Raw genomic sequence first — 18835 nt, forward strand, 5'->3', positions numbered from 1 at the left:
TATATATATTTTAGTATAAGAAATCTTAGATTTTATGTATAAAAATAATATCTGTTTTTTAGTTGTACTAACAAATAGTAATACAAACAATATTTTAGATATTATAATAAATATATTAAATCGATTTAAAAAATTAAATATAATTATATAAATATATTTATCAATTAAATTATTAAATATTGATTATATTAAAATTTATACATACATATATAATTAAAATCATTTTACATTAATAAAAACTGATTATTACTTAATAATAATAATTTACACTATTATTTAATGTCACCAACTGACATCTATTCAGTCCATTCTTTTAATATATATATATATATAAATGAATATTTCATTAATTTAATGATTTCTAATTATTTTTTAAAGTTTTATTTGATAAATTTCTTGAAAAAAGAAATTAACAGTATAATGAATATTATATTATAATTTAATGTTACAAATTAATCAATATTTATTTAATTAATTTAAAAAAATAATTATACAAACATAAAGAGATATTTTAATAATTTAATAAAATTTAATAAATTCAAAGGCTCTAAGAGTCAAAATTTAGAAATGTAAATTGAAGTTCAACGACACCACCATTTTCTTAAATTTCTCTTCTAATATTTTAACTTGGATCAAAATATAAGATTAAAATTAAGTGTTTATAGATATTATATATACAAATAATTATATTTATTAAACATGAAAAATAAATAAATACATATTTCTTTGAATACGTATAATTGATTTAAAATCAAAGTTTTATGTATACATTTTATTTTGTTGTTTAGTCTCATGTGTATATTGGAATTTCAGTTTTAAAATTCATGTATCAAATTATTGATTACACATTCGATTCGAGCAAAAAGTCCACATATTAAAAAAACATGTATAAAATTAGTATTTATTCCAAAATTGATTTATTTTACTTTTGGATAAACTACACATCTAGTACCTAACTATCATTTTTGTTCCATTTTGGTCATTCAACTATTTTTCGTTTCAAAATTTTACCTAATGTTACGATTTGGTCACCCGCCGTTATAAAATTAACAATTATGCTAATATGTCACCATAAGATAATGCCACATCATCATGATTTTTTTTATAGAAAAAATACCACGTTAGTAGTTCTATTTTTTTAACGATAAATGACCAAAATAAAACTAACAACATAACATTAGGTATGATTTTGAAAGAAAAAAAACTAATAATTAGAGGATCAAAACGAAACAAAAGTGATAGTTAAGTACTAAACATGTAGTTTACCCTTCTCTCTGACATGGAAGGTTTTGTTGTTAAACATAAAATTTTCAGTGCAAGCTCAAGAGCAATTGGAATGAAGTAGATTTCCATGTTAGAATGTCATTTCTCACTTTTTCTTTAACCTGGTCCTGTATGTAAGAACTTACAAAATTAGAAATTACATCTCAGTCATCACTCTCAAAGTCAATGGGAGCTTTTCCATACTCTTCATATCAAATTATACACTTGAAGGTTTATGGTGTATAAAAAAAGAAATGAAACTATCATAAAGCCACTGATGAGTGCATTTACCATCAAAATAAGGGAAATATTGAGACGTCTTACTTATATGCTTGGTTCCGAAGCTGATGATGACCTTGTGGTTTTGACTGGCATGCCGATAACATCATACGTAAGCGTCTAGCAATCCCGAGAATGAAGGTCGAACTGTAGGATCCGGAGCCCAACACTGCTCCATTAGTAACTTCCACTCAGGGTTAGCTCGGTACAGGTGGCCTCGGCGTGTTGCTTACAATGCCTCCTGCATGAGGTAATTAATCAGACCACAGACTACCATGTTAAAGTATTCAATTCACCATGGACGTGCATGGAAACGTGAGTTCGAAGCATTGTCCATGCTATAGTTATTCATAGATTGACACTTTAAATGGAGGTAAACTATCGACATGATAAATATTGAATTTAACAGAAGAAAATTTATGAAAAATAGAAAATTGGCTGTATGCACGGCATTCTAGGAAAAACTATATTTAGAAATATTACCTTTCTTTACTAAGAAAAACATGTCTAAGAGAGCCATTCACCATGAACTCAGTGACAGTGGCTGGTGTTCCTCCAGGTCTATCATGCACCACACCATAAAAGGTCAGCTCATTGGGGTGGGGAAGCTTTGAAAGGATGTCAGCTTCACGCCAGAACTCCCAGTCTGAAAAATATTTTATGTCGATTGTTATTAGTGACATGAGAAGAAGTATGAAAAGTATCAACATCCATTGATGATGCACAAAAAGCGAAGAAACAACAGGAAAACTCACGAATCTTTCTTGCTCAGATGAACGACCAGTGAAACATTTTTTTTATCCGCTTGATGGCAACATCTGTTCCTCTCCATTTTCCATGGTAAACAGTCCCAAATGTACCTGAACCCAACTCCTTTAGCTCTTCGAGATCTTCATTTCTAATGATCTGCCATGGAATTTGACAGAATTAGCTAACATGGAGTTAGAAATAGGGAACAAATTAGTTGAATAATCTTGGGACAAGAGGCAAAAATGCAGAATTTTTCAGTGTAGCAATACGCTCAATTATATTTGTTTGCCACATTTCTATTTAACTCATCATTATAAATAAAAATAATGTGATGGAAACAGATTACAGATATCGCAATGGTGAATACCATCCAAGGTGATAAAATTGGCAGAATGCTGGCTCAGGTGAGGTAGACGTTTACTATAATCATTATATGCATATAATAAGTGTTTAACATCTAGAAAGTAATCATTGGAAGCTGCAATGGTGCCATTGGAAAACAGATTCCACAAATGGTAGTGATGGCTGATCATGAATGGATACCCATGATACAGACAGAGAAAAAACTTCTAGAGAAGACTTAAGCATAAGCACATATGAATAAAATCGGGCTAAGCTTTATATTAAAGTTGGAAATTTTGGACAACATAAAAGCGAAGTTAAAATTCACCAGCTCTTTCTGTATTAGGGAATTAGATAACTGAGGATAGGTATACCTGCAACGTACTTGTATCAAATTCTTCATGGGAATGAAACACAAGAGATAGACCAGTACTCTGAATATCCAATTTCCAGCCCTTGAAAACAGGGACAAATGCAAGAATTATGTTTAGAAGCAAACGATATATAAATCAAAACCAATTGCACTAACCACTAGTACTTCAGACACAAATTCAGGTACCTGTAGGTGTTGCCCAACTCGTGCATTTTCATCATCCTTGACTGTATACAAATTCAGGGAGCCGTCTCGCTTTCTCCCTCTATTTTCTTGGTCAATTACATTCAAAATCACCTAATTGTGAATTTGGTAATAAATAGGTCATTCTTTTTTTAAAAAAATTACTAATAATTTTTTTTCTAAAAATTATAAATAGAGGATTAATTAAAATATTATTATAAATGTATTATTCTATCATTAAATATTTTTAATGCATATAGAACAGCTAATTTTATTAAAAATATAAAATATTCAAAATCACAAATGAAGTAGATAAACTAAAAATATAATTATAATATTTTTCTATAACTATTGACATAATAAAATAGTTCATCTAGAAATCACTCACGGACCATACGAGGAAAAAGTTAAAACTTATAGAAAAAATTCGAACAAAAGACAGATACACACAAATCTAAGCGCAGCAGCAAACGAACCACAATAAGAGATTAATCTACTAAAAGGTCACCGACAACCGCAAATCAGAATCGAGCGTCATGAGAAAACTATTTATGAACATAAACCTGGTATCCAAGTCCAATCCGAGTGTCTAAAGTAGAGAAAATCAACAGGATAACATAGGGGTGAGCAAAACTCGACTCGATTCGAAAAATTAATTTCTTTCAATTTCAAGTTATTTGAGTTAACTCGAATTATAAATTCGGATTTCGAGTTTGAGTTGAGTTGAATTTTTGAAATATTGAGTTACTCTAAAAATCGAAAATTTGACTAATTATTATGACAATGTTACTATTTAGTCCCTAATTTTATTATTCCTTAAATTTCTCTTTCGTTTTAAGTTATTTTTTACCAAATTTGAACCATATGATCCTAAACCATTATAGAATACATATGTACTTTCAATTTCTCTTTTTGATAACAAGTTTTCTATTTTTCAATTTAATCTCTCAATTTCGTTTTCCACCAAATTTGAACCACATGCTAAAATACCACTATAGAATACATATGTAACTTCAATTCTTTTTTTTATTTAGTCCCTTAACTTTGCATTTTACTCAATTTGATATTTTGATTGCAATTATTTACAAATTCTTTCTTTCTATTAATTCTTTGACTCCTTTATACTCTCATTAATATTTTATCCCTCAAAATACTTTCTTTTAAAATATAATATTATGAATATATTGTATAATTTTAGATTGTATTTGATATATTAAATAACATTATAATGTGAAAGCAATATAAAATATATATCTTACATAGTTAGAGAAAGTCAAAAAATTAGAACCAATCCTTATCATAGTAATTATAATAAAATTAAAATAGAAACTCGAATAACTCGAATCAAATTTCTTAAACTTGACTCGGTTCAAAAAATTTAAAGTTAAGTTCGAGTTATAAAATACGACTCGTCAACTCGAATAACTCGAAATTTTTTGACTCGACTTGACCATATGCTCAGTCGATGCAACATCAAATCTAGCTTTAAAAAATTAAACGAAAAAATAACTAAACAGAACTAACCATAAATACAGACGATAAGAAAAAATGTAGTATAAAAACAAAATTATTAAAAACTAAAAAACAAAAATAAATAAATATGTGATATATGAAAAGGTAAATAAAGAACAAAGAATAAAGAGGATTGACAACAAATATCAAAATTAATATCATCGTTTATCAAAATAAAATTAAAAGAAAAACGAGCGACGGTAAGAAAAAGATGACAGTAGAGTTTTTCTGAATATTCTATCATTGAATGATAGATAAAATAATAATGTAATATGATATATTAACAATTTTAGCTCTCGAAATTTATTCAAATCTCTTCTCGGACATATTTAAAATTCAAACTATAGAGATAAATTAAGGAAACTTGGAATTGATCTCTACTATCGGATGAATTAAGGGTCCGTTTTTGTGGCTGTAATTGGTTTTCCGAAAGATGAATTACTGTAATTTGAATTACTGAAATTTGAATTACTAAAATTTGAATTACTGAAAAATGAATTACATTTCTGGAAAACGTTTTCCGGAAAATGTTTTCCGTAAAATGAATTACATTTTTCTGAAAAACATATGGAAAACGTTTTTATAATGTTTGGAAGATGTTATTTAAACATTTTTTCCACTAGTTGAAGGGTTTTTTAAAAATTATTTATTACAAATATTAAATACAATAAATAATATTATTTATCATAAAACTTTTTTATTATTAAAAAATTTATTATTATTAAATAGTATTTTTATAATTTTATTAATAAAAATATTAATTTTTGTATATTTTATTGAAATAAAAATATTATAAATATTATAAATTATTTTAAAGTATAGTGTTATATATTTTAAAAATATTAATTAGTATATTTTAAATATATTTATTAAAATATATAAATAATATTATTCATTATTAAATATATAAATTTTTTTATTATATATTATTAAAATAATAATATAATATCTTATATTATTATAATATAATTGATTATTTTATATATATTAAAAATATAATATTATTATTATAAATTAATAAATAATAATATTTTGATGAAAATGATATTAAAATATTTTATTAATATTAAATTCATAAAAAAAATTATTTTGAGTATTTATTCTTTGAAGTGAAAAATTCAGAAAATGACTTACGTAATCCTTAAGTCATTTTCCATAAAACAAAAAGGAAATTTTGTTACTAGGAAAATGAATTACGTTCAGAAAAACCAATTGCGTGAAACAAACACTGGAAAATATTTTCCGGAAAACGAATTACGTGAAACAAACACGGGAAAACATTTTCTGGAAAACGAATTACGTGAAATAAATATGGGAAAACATTTTCTGGAAAACGAATTACATGAAACAAACATAGGAATTCGGGGAAAACCAATTCCGTAATTCCAATTACGGGAAACAAACAAACCCTTTAGGGTGCGTTTGGTTCACGGAATGTAAGATTACCAGTGGGAATGTAAGATTACCAGGGAATATGATTACTGGGAATGTTACATTACTGTGTTTGGTTTGTTTGGCAGGAATGTATGATTACAGTGTTTGGTTGAAGGAATATGAGATTACTAGAATGTATATTTTACCAAATTGTCCTTGTACTATATGTATTAAAAAGTGGAATTCTAAATATTTAAATTAAAATATTCATATAAAAAAGCATAAAAATATATTACTTTATTATTTTAAATTTATATACTTTTTAATAAAATTTATATATAATTTTTTTATAAAATGTAAAAGATAAATGGGTAGAATAAAAGAGTAAATATATCATGTATTATTTTAATTATAAATAATATTATTTTTTACATTAATTATCTAAAAAATATATTAAAATTTTACATCATGATTTAACTAAATAAGCATATGAAAATTTTAATAGATGAACCATTTTACTCCTAAAGATAACAAAAGCTAAATTTTATAATTTAAACATTTTTTAAAATCAGAACAAAAGGTAAAATTTATATTTATTCATTCAATAATTTCAGCATTTTATTTTGAAGTTCTTGATTGAGGTTTTTATTATTATTCTCTCCTAGAGTGGTCTTCATTGTTGTTTAAAATTTGCTCTAGTTTGTGGTGTCGCATAGTGGATTTGGAATTCCCGAAGATTGAAGTTTGATTCGCAAATTTGACTGTTGAATCTTTTGTCCATGTTTGGAGCAGGGCATTAGCAACCATTCCCAATTTTAATTTTAACATTGCCGAGGTAACAATTAATCTCTTTTTTACGAATGCCCTGCTATCCCAATATAGTAAAACAATTTAAACCAGGCTTACATGGAATAAGGATCAACCCGGTATAAAGAATTAAATTGAGAAGTAAATAGGTGTTCGGAACATAATTAAGGGATAGTATTCTCTTGTCCACTTAGTTATTCTAATGTTGAACAGAAATATCTTACAAGTATGGAGTTAAATTTCCCATGGAAGCTTCAAACTTTCATAAATACCCCATAACTCAGCATCCAATATCGAGCAGCAACCTATTGACTTTGCAAGACCCTTTTTATTACAACACAACAGATTCATTCTATTTTGTAGACAGGGCTAGATGAACACAAAACATGTGGTATTCTGGATACCCATTACGATGCAACATTTATGAGAAACACTGGGAAGCAACAACAATGTTCTAAAGTCAAAATGAAAAGTAAAAGTGCAAACTAAAGGATAAGAGATAAGCTTACGTTCTTTGTTTAGCTTACAGAACAAAAATAAGTATAACATTAACCATCAAAAGCAACAACAATATTTAGACTTACAAAAGATAATAGCCATGACATTCTAAACTTAATCATATATGTTGGCTATATTATATACACAAAAAACTCTTCAGAAAGAGCATTAAGAAATTCCTTAAAGGAGGGCAACAATCGATGCAACAATTATGTGCCAACAATTGAGTTTGACTTTAAAGAAGCTCTCATTTTTTATACGGTAATTTCTTGAGACCTACAACGGTTACTCTAAGAATCTTGAGAACTTCAACACCTTTTGAAGCAATTACATATTCTTCAACAAACTTATAAAGTATAGAAGAAAAAACATTATAGATTTTTGTGACGTGCTTGTCTCTTCATATGCGAACTTCACAAGCAGATGAACTCAGAGAGTCAGTCCCAAATTCTGATCTTGCAATGCGCCATTGCTTATCCCTACTTTTCCTCCCAGGTAAAGAGATCAGAGCATCATCAGTAGAAAGTAAATCTCTGTCTAGAGCTTCCCTTTCAATTCTGTCACGATCTTCCAATACTGAAAGAATTTGAGAAGTAAAGTTACTTCGGCATTCTTTGGTCATTGAAGTGAGAGCAGACACCAGAGAGGACTCTCTGGTAATGGTTCATCGAGATAAAACCTGAAAAAATGATAATGAACAAAAAGATGAGTTTGGGGAAGGGAATCATGTTTCTTCATAACAATGCATAGATAAACAATACTAAGAATAAGAAGAAATAAGCATTAGAGGCAATAAAGTGCTATTTTTTTTATCATAATTACTTTACTCCAATTCCGTGTGTAACGTTTAGTGACATCATAAACTCCATCTTCTGCAATAGCAATTACATAATTTAATTTCTTTTTCCACTTGTAGAAAAGAAGCATTTACTATAACTGTAGTATCAAAACAAAAAAAAAAGATTTTTTTCCTAAAAAATGGATAATAACACAAATTAGAGTACCCTTTTTCATATAATAGCGGCATGTCATAGATTGCTTCACAAGGATCAAGATGCATCCACCTGTACAAAAATGAATGAATAATTAGTTCGTGAAATGACCACATAGTTTAGCCTCTTTGCTACATAATAGGGATCCTTCCCAATTGAAGATTAAAAGGTATCAATTTGGGTTTTTTTTACCTTCCCAGGGCTTCTGAATAGTACTCTGTCCAAACATAGTATGTAAAATAAAGGACTTGAAAATGAAGAGTTGGTGCAAATAAAACATCATCTCAAGCAAGCAAATTATCCGAAGTCCCATGGAATGTCATCTTTAAACAGCTAGAGCTAATTAAAATGTATGCAACTATGCACGCATTTGCTGTTAAAGTACACAATTCTAGATACATTTCGTGCCACCATAAATATTGATTTCATATATTGCAAAATCAATAACTTCAATTTATACAATTATCAGCAAATGAACCAGTGAACCACTCAGTTATAAAGCTAAAAATGGGTTTCATTTACAATGTCAAAGACATCAAAATATTATACATAAACAAACATACCATTTCAAAATTCTTTAAATCTATCTTGAACATGTTCTTTGTTTGGTAGACAATACAGAATCAAAATAATCCAGGTCAAACATTGTCCTAATATCAAATAAAAGGTTTATCTTCACTGAGTTTCCAAATCCTTCTATTTAGTAGACTAGATATTACAGATATCATGTCATCAAAAGCTTCAGATCGAAAGAATAACAATTCCAGGTCCATATATATTGCAAGTACAACAGTCGGAACAAATTTCTTTCTTATTATAAATTAGCTTAACCATATTCTTTTTAACGATAGAAAGAGTTATGTTTTAGTCAGTTGTATTTGGAGATTGAATTGACATATAAATAACTAACCAGACGAGAGTCATAGCCAAAAGCACGACAGTACAATGTGAAGCAATTGGCCCACTCTCCACAACACCACTTTCTTGTTTCTACAAGCTGCAAAAAGAAATGGAGAAAATTCAACAATTGATAAGAAAGAAATAAGATAATGATAGAACGAAGTATTACAGCTTCATACCTTCAATGGGTCATTGTAGCGAGGGAACCGTGTAACTCTTGAACAAGAATTGCAACTACAGTTTTTCACCCAAGAATTAACTTTACTTTCTAACAGACAATTATCAGAAACCAAGTTATGATGTAAATGCAACAATGGAGAGAATGGGGCTCAACCAAGACTTATTAACCTCCTAAATTCCATCCAGATGATGTATCAAGACATCCATTTACCCCCAAAAAAACCCACTAAATAATGGAAGGATAGGACATGATACTAGGAAAATAACTCAAAAGAACCACTGAGAAAAATGATTAATTACATTTAATGAAAATAATTCAAAATAACCCTAAACCTTTGTTTCCACCATGAAAAGAACGAACAATTGTTTCCCTAGACCATGAAAACCCAGTTTTCAAATTCAACCATCAAGTCGATGAATCAAACGAAATAACTAAACTCGAAACCAAAGACCCATCAAAGCCCAGTTCAAGATCGAGTGCTAGACAAGACAGAACTAAGAAGACAAAGATGGAGGAGTAACCTTTGAATAATAGAAACACGTGGATTTAATAGTACTACTGGGGAGGAACAAAAACTACAAATAGGGAGAGAGAGAGAGAGACAAACCTAGCAACAGATTAGCGGATAGAGCTAGAGCACCACAAAGAAGTCCGTTGGAGAAATAATGGACAGATCTTCGCAACTCTTGCCAAATTGAAGAAGAAATTTTGTTTCAGTCAGAACCAAGCTAACGGGAGAAGGTATTTTAGCCAACAGAGAACGGGAATAAACAAATACCTAAGAGAGACATAGTATTTGGATTCCCAGTTAAACAGAACAAAAAAAACACTGTTGATATTTAGTTTTTACCCTCACTTAAAAATATGGTATATCCAAATATGGGTATCTTAATCCGAGAAAAAAAATTCCACCCAGGAATGAAAAAATCCGTGAACCAAATGGGCTGTGGTAAATTTTGGCAACTCCGTTATCCTGCTCCTTAACCCGCGTGTCCTCATCCGCTATTTCCACGTCACCGTCAACTACCACGCCACCTACCCACCGCGTGCCCTTCTGCCTTTTAGCTCCGCCAGTTCTCCGTCTCATCTCAATATCCACTCCTTTCAGGCTTAGCCATGGCCACGCTGCTGAGGAAAGTGTGGGGATCCGTTTCCAATCGTTCTTCTTCCACCTCCAACTCACCCTTCCAAATAGCTTCATCTTCGTATGTTGCAGCGACCTCATCGGATTCATCATCGCTGGGAGCTTTGTTCGATAGTATCCCGCTGGATATTCTGCTACAGATACTCAGGTTGGTGGGCCCCAAGGACACCATCAAGCTCAGTTGCGTTAGCCGAGCCTGGAGATTGCTTGTGTCCGATAATCGCCTTTGGATTTACTTCCTCCAAAACCACCAACACCACGGGGATCAATGGGACTCTGTTTTCTTCGCCGAGATGAACTTAAGAGCCGGCTATCCTCTCCAGTTCGTACCCCTTTCTCATATTCTTCTGATTATCACTTAAAACACTTGGATTGCTCGTATTGTTTCAGGAGTGATGCTTGCCTCGTAACCCAAATTTACTTGGAAGTTATTTTCATTCTAATACGATTGACAAATTTTCCCTCTTTTACTTGTGTTCTCATTTCTATCGACAACGTACGTTTTGAGGTTGAGGGTTGGCTTTAATTTGATTGAAACATTCTGTGGGTTCATTTTACATTTTATGAACTGGAGTTTTCATGTTCAGCGTGGAATAATTGATCCAATTACGTTTTGATTTGCAGACCATTCCCAAGTCACACGGGAGAGTTATCTTTCATGCGCATTTATGGTCAACGTGCACAAGTCTCTGGTTCTGTTGTTATTGATGGTAATTTAACTCTCTCTATAGTCACAGACACCATAACCCTTTCCCCCACTGATGCTGACTAACTCAGTCTTAGCAAAATTAAACCCTTTAAACTCTGGGCTGTTCTTGTCTTTGTCTTTGTCTATGTCTCAGTCGTTGTCTTTTTTTCTCTCTTTGGTGAAAAAGGTGGTTCCGGCTATTGCAAGTTTGGTTGGAGCAAGTATGCTTGTCCATCTGGGCGGTCGGCTACTTTTCTGGTAAGCTTGTAAGATTTACAAAAATGGTTTTTCCAGAAGCGGGAAAACTCCATTCTGTTGTTGGATATGTCTTCGGCTTCCTTATATATGTATATCCTCGATACTAATTTAACATGTTGTCTTTGACGTTTCTGGTATGCTTGTTCATCAGGAGTTCGGTAACATCGAATCTCCATTGTATTCTAGACTTCGACATTTTTTTGCCACAATCTATAGCAGGTTTGTTGCATTGCAACTGGTCATTCTTTTTTCTTGGCTTTTCTCTAATTTCTTAAACTTTATCTCGAATGAGGATTTTGGAATGCAAATATGACGAAGTAGTTCTTCTACAGGATGCAGGTTAGACCATCCACTCAACCCATCGTCCTTTCCATTCCATTATGTCATTATGATGGTTAGCTACTATATTTTCTTGCTTTAACATTGATTTTGGATGATCAAATTTTATGATAACTCATGCCATGATTTATTGGAATAAAGCAATATCTCATGAGAGCTATACTAGATTTTTGACAACTTTAATATCCTTTGTAGTACCATTTTTAGTCATATGCTTTTTAAATTATATCTTTTTAGCTAGTTAATCTGGGTTTATAAGCTTCCTTGTGGGTATGTGTTGGCCAATTTTCCCAGAATGCGGAGAAGAAGACCCACATGCATCCCTATGGATGAACTGGAATGTCATGTGTTTGATCATGAACTTATTCAGCTTTGATTATTGAATAACAGTATTGGTTGCAAAATCTGGACGCTTTCCATAGTTCTTTTATTGAATTCATTGGGAAAAAATTAGATAATTATTATCTCTACGAAGAAGGGAAGACTCCAGTGGTATTATTGCCTGACCCTGATTGTGTAATGTTTAGTTGTCAGTGACGGTTAGACTATCATGGTTGACGCTTTGGTTTTCACCTCTTCTGGATTCATTTCTCCAGATACTGATTCCACCAAAGCATCAAGAAGGCAGCTTAGAGACGCCATCCACACTGTCTTGTTTGACATGAATGTTCCTGCTGTTTGTGCTGTCAGTCAGGTACATCATTGTATCTATGTATATTGTCTAGTAATTATTGTTCTCAAAAGAAATAGTCAAAGGAAGGAAAAATGGAACATGGTGTTTACCATGCTTATACACTCTCTCAAAACTCATGCACGATTCAAGTTGGATGAACCTTACATCTTTCCACATCTTTAAGTGTTTTTTCCCCTATTTGTCGTATGCAGAGATGTAGCATCCTCTCCAACTCATTCTTTGGAGACACAGTCTTTTAGTTTTCCTTCTTAATTCAATGACTTTTTCATTTGATTTAATGCAGGCAACTTTAGCTCTCTTTGCTGCAAGACGAACATCTGGAATTGTTGTTAACATTGGTTTCCAAGTTACAACTGTTGTTCCAAGTATGTACTCGATTTCTCTCAAGTTGTTTTAGCATGTGTTGATTGATAATTATACATTAATGTTGATTTATCAATGTGTTTATTAGTAATAATATTTTCTGATTTCTTGTGTATGCCAATCTCCTTGATCCTTTAGTATTTTTTTGTGTGTGTGTGTGTGTAAAAAGGGAATTGAAAGAACTGGTCATTGTGACTATTTTCAATTAATATGTATTTACTATGTTCTCTTGCTCCATTTTTCTATAATAATTTAATTCTGGATTTGTATGGTTACTCTACGTGTTTTATAGTTTTAAATGGGAAAGTTATGCATAAGGTGGGTGTTGAAGTCATTGGGCTGGGAGCATTGAAACTCACAGGATACCTCAAGGAGCTCTTGCAGCAGAACAACATTAACTTTGAATCGTTGTACACTGTGCGGACACTGAAAGAGGTATGCTGTAATCCTCTGCAACTTGGGGTTAATGCAATTTCCTTTATATGATTTAAGTAGTAGAAAGATAACCACCCTTTGATTGTTTCCTTGCCATGAGTCAAGAAAAACAAATCCAACTTATATATATAACTTATCATTGCATACATTCTGTGCTTAATTTGATATTTTCAAAGGTTTTTAAATTGATAAATTTACTTTGGTGCCTTTGCTCCATTTTGGAATCAATGACTAGTAACCTTTGGAGACTCCAGACCTTCACTCTGATGTTCATGCAATCATTTCTTTTTTGCTTTCTTGCTGTAAATTGCAACATGCTCATTCAATTTTCTTGATACTCTTTTAGTTTGATTAAAATACAGAACCTATGCTACGTTGCTACTGATTTATAAAACAGAACTACAAAAGATACTCGACATCATTGGATGTTCCAGCTGTGGGCTGGTTTACTCTGTCAAAGGAACGCTTTCAAACTGGAGAGTCTTATTCCAGCCACGTATTTTATCAATGTGTTTATTAGTAATAATATTTTCTGATTTCTTGTGTATGCCAATCTCCTTGATCCTTTAGTATTTTTTGTGTGTGTGTGTGTGTTAAAAAGGGAATTGAAAGAACTGGTCATTGTGACTATTTTCAATTAATATGTATTTACTATGTTCTCTTGCTCCATTTTTCTATAATAATTTAATTCTGGATTTGTATGGTTACTCTACGTGTTTTATAGTTTTAAATGGGAAAGTTATGCATAAGGTGGGTGTTGAAGTCATTGGGCTGGGAGCATTGAAACTCACAGGATACCTCAAGGAGCTCTTGCAGCAGAACAACATTAACTTTGAATCGTTGTACACTGTGCGGACACTGAAAGAGGTATGCTGTAATCCTCTGCAACTTGGGGTTAATGCAATTTCCTTTATATGATTTAAGTAGTAGAAAGATAACCACCCTTTGATTGTTTCCTTGCCATGAGTCAAGAAAAACAAATCCAACTTATATATATAACTTATCATTGCATACATTCTGTGCTTAATTTGATATTTTCAAAGGTTTTTAAAATTGATAAATTTACTTTGGTGCCTTTGCTCCATTTTGGAATCAATGACTAGTTAACCTTTGGAGACTCCAGACCTTCACTCTGATGTTCATGCAAGATCATTTCTTTTTGCTTTCTTGCTGTAAATTGGCAACATGCTCATTCAATTTTCTTGATACTCTTTTAGTTTGATTAAAATACAGAACCTATGCTACGTTGCTACTGATTATAAAACAGAACTATCAAAAGATACTCGAGCATCATTGGATGTTCCAGCTGTGGGCTGGTTTACTCTGTCAAAGGAACGCTTTCAAACTGGAGAGATCTTATTCCAGCCACGTATTGCAGGAGTGTAAGTCTGTAAATAGTAGCTTCAATAAAATTGTCTCTCTCAAGTCATTAAGGAAGAAACATGAGTGCCATTTGTGAGACCTTATTGATTCCTTGCAAGTTGCGAATGGTTAAAAACAAAATACTATAAAGGAAAAAAACACAAATAAAGAAAATGTAGAATGTTTATGAACTATCTAAAGGTTAATTGATTACAAGTGATGTTCTTGAGATCTTATTGACACCTTGCAAATAATTTGGAACCGAAACAGTAAGAAAGTTTTGAATGTTTATAAGTTATATCTTTGTACAGGCGTGCCATGGGACTGCATCAGGCGGTAGCACTTTGCATGGATCATTGCTATGCTGCAGAATTGACAGGTGATGATACTTGGTTCAAGACTATAGTTTTGTCCGGGGGAACTGGATGTTTACCAGGACTAGCAGGTAGAATCTGCATTTCTGTCTTTTATCATTTGTTTCCGTTTCATTTCAAGTAAATAGATAGTAGCATGATATATGAGGTTTTGAGTTTGTTTGAGCTGTTCACAGAGAGATTAGAGAAGGAGCTATATGAGATTCTTTCCCCTTCTGTAGCAAATGGAATAAAAGTCATTCCTCCTCCTCATGGTGCTGATACTGCATGGTTTGGGGCAAAGTTTATCAGCAACGTAAGTACCACTTAACCATATCACTTAACATTAACTTCTATGCAAAATTTAGTTATCAATGTTCACTCGTATTAAATTTGGCCTCCGTTTTACCGGTTTGTCACTTAAGAAATGACTCAAGATGCTATGGTTTTTTCAATGTTACTCAAGTTTAGATGCAAGTGTCAAATATGCCTAGCACGTGTACATTCATTCTGGAAAGTTCATTTATGTATTCAGAGGTTAAGGATGATCATATCTCTATATCCATAACTTAGATACGGATCAAAGTGGCGTAGGCCTTTTCAGAGCTGCTTGCTTCAATGGTCACACACTTGATATTGCACGATAATAAGAAGATGCCCCATTCTTTTGTATCGTATATTTATTAACATAGACCTAGTGTATTGCAGTTAAGCTCATTCCCAGGGTCGTGGTGCATAACCAAGAAGCAGTTCCGACGTAAATCGAAGGCCAACATCATGTGGTGAAGCATATTGGGGTACTGGTACGTTCTAAAGTCGATCATCTTCATCGTGACTGTTGTATTTGTATAGTAATAATGCAGCATACCTTGGTTTCTTGGCGTGGCAAGATATATGGTAGCACTATTAAGCTACTGTAATCTTTTTTCTTCCTGGCCTGGATTTAAGAAATAAAGGGCATAGTATAATATAGCACAACACATGGAGCTTCTTTAAATTGTATTTTTTTACAGAACTTTATTCTTAAGGTGTGTCCATTATAGGAGAACAGCCCTTGAATGGATATAAAATTAAGGGTAAAGTATAGTAATGGTCACTGAACATTTTTGAAGCTTGCATTTAGGTCCCCCAACTTTTAAAACTTGTAATACAGTCCCCTAACATTTATTCCGTTTGCAATATGGTCCTCCAACTTAAACCACCGTTAGAAATTAGGGTAAATTATATAAAAGGTTATTGAACTTTTCAGACACTTGAATTTAGGTCCCCCAGCTTTTAAAACTTGCAAAACAGTCATCAATTTCATTCTAAACCCCAATTTCCAAAGTAATTCAATTTCATTCTAAATTCTAAATTCCAAATAATTCAATTAAATTCATTATGTCAGATTATTATTATTTAATTTTATCTTATTTCATGTGATACATATTTTTTATATAAATAAATAGTATAATTCTTATCTGTTGAAGAAATTTTTTAATTAAAAAAAGTAGTTTAGGATATAAGAGGTTGAAAATAATTCGAATTTTAAATTAAAATGTTATTTTGACGTATAAATAAGTGGAAACTACTAGGTTGATAACTTAACTATCTAGCCCTTTTTACTTTTGTCATCGATCTTTTAAATTTATCAGTCATACAACATAATTATTTAACTGTTTCAACTAAGCCACTAGTCGTTACCAATTGATAAAAATGATGATGTGATGGTTAAAAGGAAATTGACATTATTATACATTCAGTCTTTATTATTTATATATCATTTGGTCATAAATTAATAGAATTAAATAAATTAATCATTTAATTAGGATCTGATATGTTTAACACATGATCATGACACGTGTCATTGGTGACACATGTCACCACCTAATTATTATATATGCTATTAATTTGGTCCTAAATTAAATAAATTTAATAAATTAATCATTTAACCAGGATCTGACATGTGTTAAACATGATCATGATATGTGTTATTTGGTGACACATGTCACCACCTAATTAGAAGAAAATTAGTTACAAAGAAGTAAAATTTGAGTCTTGGGCAAACTCAAACCTGAGTCACGCAATGAAAGATACATGGTGGCGCCACTAAGCTAACATCATCGTTTGTGTTAAGAGATATACATAATACATATACTAATAGTATGATCAATGCCAGAAAAAGATATAATGGAAAACAAACGTAAAATAATTAAATTAAATCTGTAACTGGAATGTCTGTCTACACAAATCGAAAATACAAATAAAAGCATGCGACAAGAACAAACCTAATGTATGAAATGAGAACACTGTAACTCTTATTAACAATGTTTAAAGTGGGAATATATATGTATCAACAAATGGAGTGATTGGGAATTTTTCTCCAAGCTTTCATAACAACATAGCCGCGGCTATAGTTGCGGCCATTACCAGCACCGGTGGATTACTTATCAGCTGCTGACTACCACTAGAGTTCTCCGATGCCGACGGTGATAACGCGGGGCAAGCCAGCCCTAATTTGCCTTAACGACACTCGCTAGCAAAAAGGCCAGGTATTTCCCGTATAGATTAATGTAGCTGAACATCGTCGAAGCACAATCGGTCGTCAAGTCGTTGATCTGTTCAGCATAAGGGCAAGCAAAATCCTTGAATGCTGAACAACAGCTTTGAGGTGGAAACTTGGGTCCTTTGCATCGGCTTGTGATAATTGTGTAGTTCAGAAACTCAAAGTTGACAGGGCAAGCTACAAAATATAAGGGATAAAATTAATTATATATCCCTTTCAAGGTTAAACAACTAAGCCTTCCCCAAAAAAGAAACAACTGCTATTTCAAATCAGTCTACTTCATCAGCAGATTTCACATCATCAGTTTCATGGAAACCGGAAAGGCAATCCCTTTCTGCCCCATGGTAAAGATTTTCAACTGGCCTAAATCATATTCATTTGAGCAGCAAACTCATGTATTTGCCTAAAATGATGCAAGATCTCCAAAGGGCACACACCAAGAATTGAAATACCCTAACCAAGGCATTAGATCTGGTTAAAAAAAGAAGGGAAAAATAACCTTTCTTGGCCTGAAGGAGATTTCTTCCGGTAGAAGTGAAAGAGCTGAAAACACCATCTGCAGTTATTCAGTTCATCGCATGTCAGAAGGCTAAAAAAGCATGAAAGCTATGAAATTTATTGATAAACTACCTGAAATCGAAGTGCAAGCAGAGAAACCCAACAAAAAGAAGAATACTGCAAACCAATACAACAACTTATTTGTCCCCATCAATTTCTTTAATCTTGCAGCAGCTTCTGTTTATCTGTTTTTTTGTTTTGTTTTGTTCAAGCAATAGGAGAAGGGAGAAGGGAGAAGGGAGAAGAAGGTTGAACTGCTGAAGCGAAGAGATTTTTAATGGTAGTTTGAAATAATATATGAATAAGAGATGACAGAGAGACAGCAGAGAAGAAGCCGTGTTTCCTCTTATCATTGAAAATTGGTAACAGCTCATCACTGTTTTTTTAGCCACCAAGTCTAGCGAGTACCAGTAGGATTTTTCTTGGGATAAAACAACTTTTAATCCCTGAACTTAGAACTTTATTCTATTTTGCTCTTCGAACCAATTTTTTTGGCCACGTTAGCAAATGGTTTATGAATTTGTTTGACAAATGTCTGCATAAATTGACCATGATTTGGGTCCAAAACTCACATGTGGGCATAAGTCTTCTGCCCAACCTCCCACCACCAGGTTAAGGCTCGCTAACATATTAATACCAATA

At 32.0% G+C, this 18835-nt stretch overlaps 1 protein-coding gene, 1 long non-coding RNA gene and 1 pseudogene across 2 annotated transcripts; 1 reads left to right on the forward strand and 2 right to left on the reverse strand.

Moving 5' to 3' along the window:
• Positions 1-2343: 2343 nt before the first annotated feature.
• On the reverse strand, positions 2344-3243 carry LOC120121367. The gene is made up of 3 exons (XR_005515982.1): positions 3173-3243; positions 3009-3089; positions 2344-2448 (listed from the first exon to the last, which is right to left on the reverse strand). It is a non-coding gene; the product is annotated as an uncharacterized LOC120121367 (long non-coding RNA).
• A 7129-nt stretch (positions 3244-10372) lies between these two features.
• LOC120120132 (actin-related protein 8-like) lies at positions 10373-16069 on the forward strand. The gene is made up of 13 exons (XM_039139849.1): positions 10373-10384; positions 10520-10920; positions 11223-11308; positions 11474-11544; positions 11696-11763; positions 11877-11938; positions 12480-12577; positions 12861-12942; positions 13233-13375; positions 14609-14757; positions 15049-15182; positions 15288-15406; positions 15799-16069. The coding sequence occupies exons 1-13, from the start codon at positions 10373-10375 to the stop codon at positions 15874-15876; spliced, it is 1503 nt and encodes a 500-aa protein (XP_038995780.1). The 3' UTR covers positions 15877-16069.
• A 1292-nt stretch (positions 16070-17361) lies between these two features.
• On the reverse strand, positions 17362-18484 carry LOC120121356 (annotated as a pseudogene).
• Positions 18485-18835: the final 351 nt, after the last annotated feature.

Source organism: Hibiscus syriacus, unplaced genomic scaffold, assembly GCF_006381635.1.
Source record: "Hibiscus syriacus cultivar Baekdansim isolate YM2019G1 unplaced genomic scaffold, ASM638163v2 tig00001120_pilon, whole genome shotgun sequence".
Taxonomy (NCBI): Eukaryota; Viridiplantae; Streptophyta; class Magnoliopsida; order Malvales; family Malvaceae; genus Hibiscus; species Hibiscus syriacus.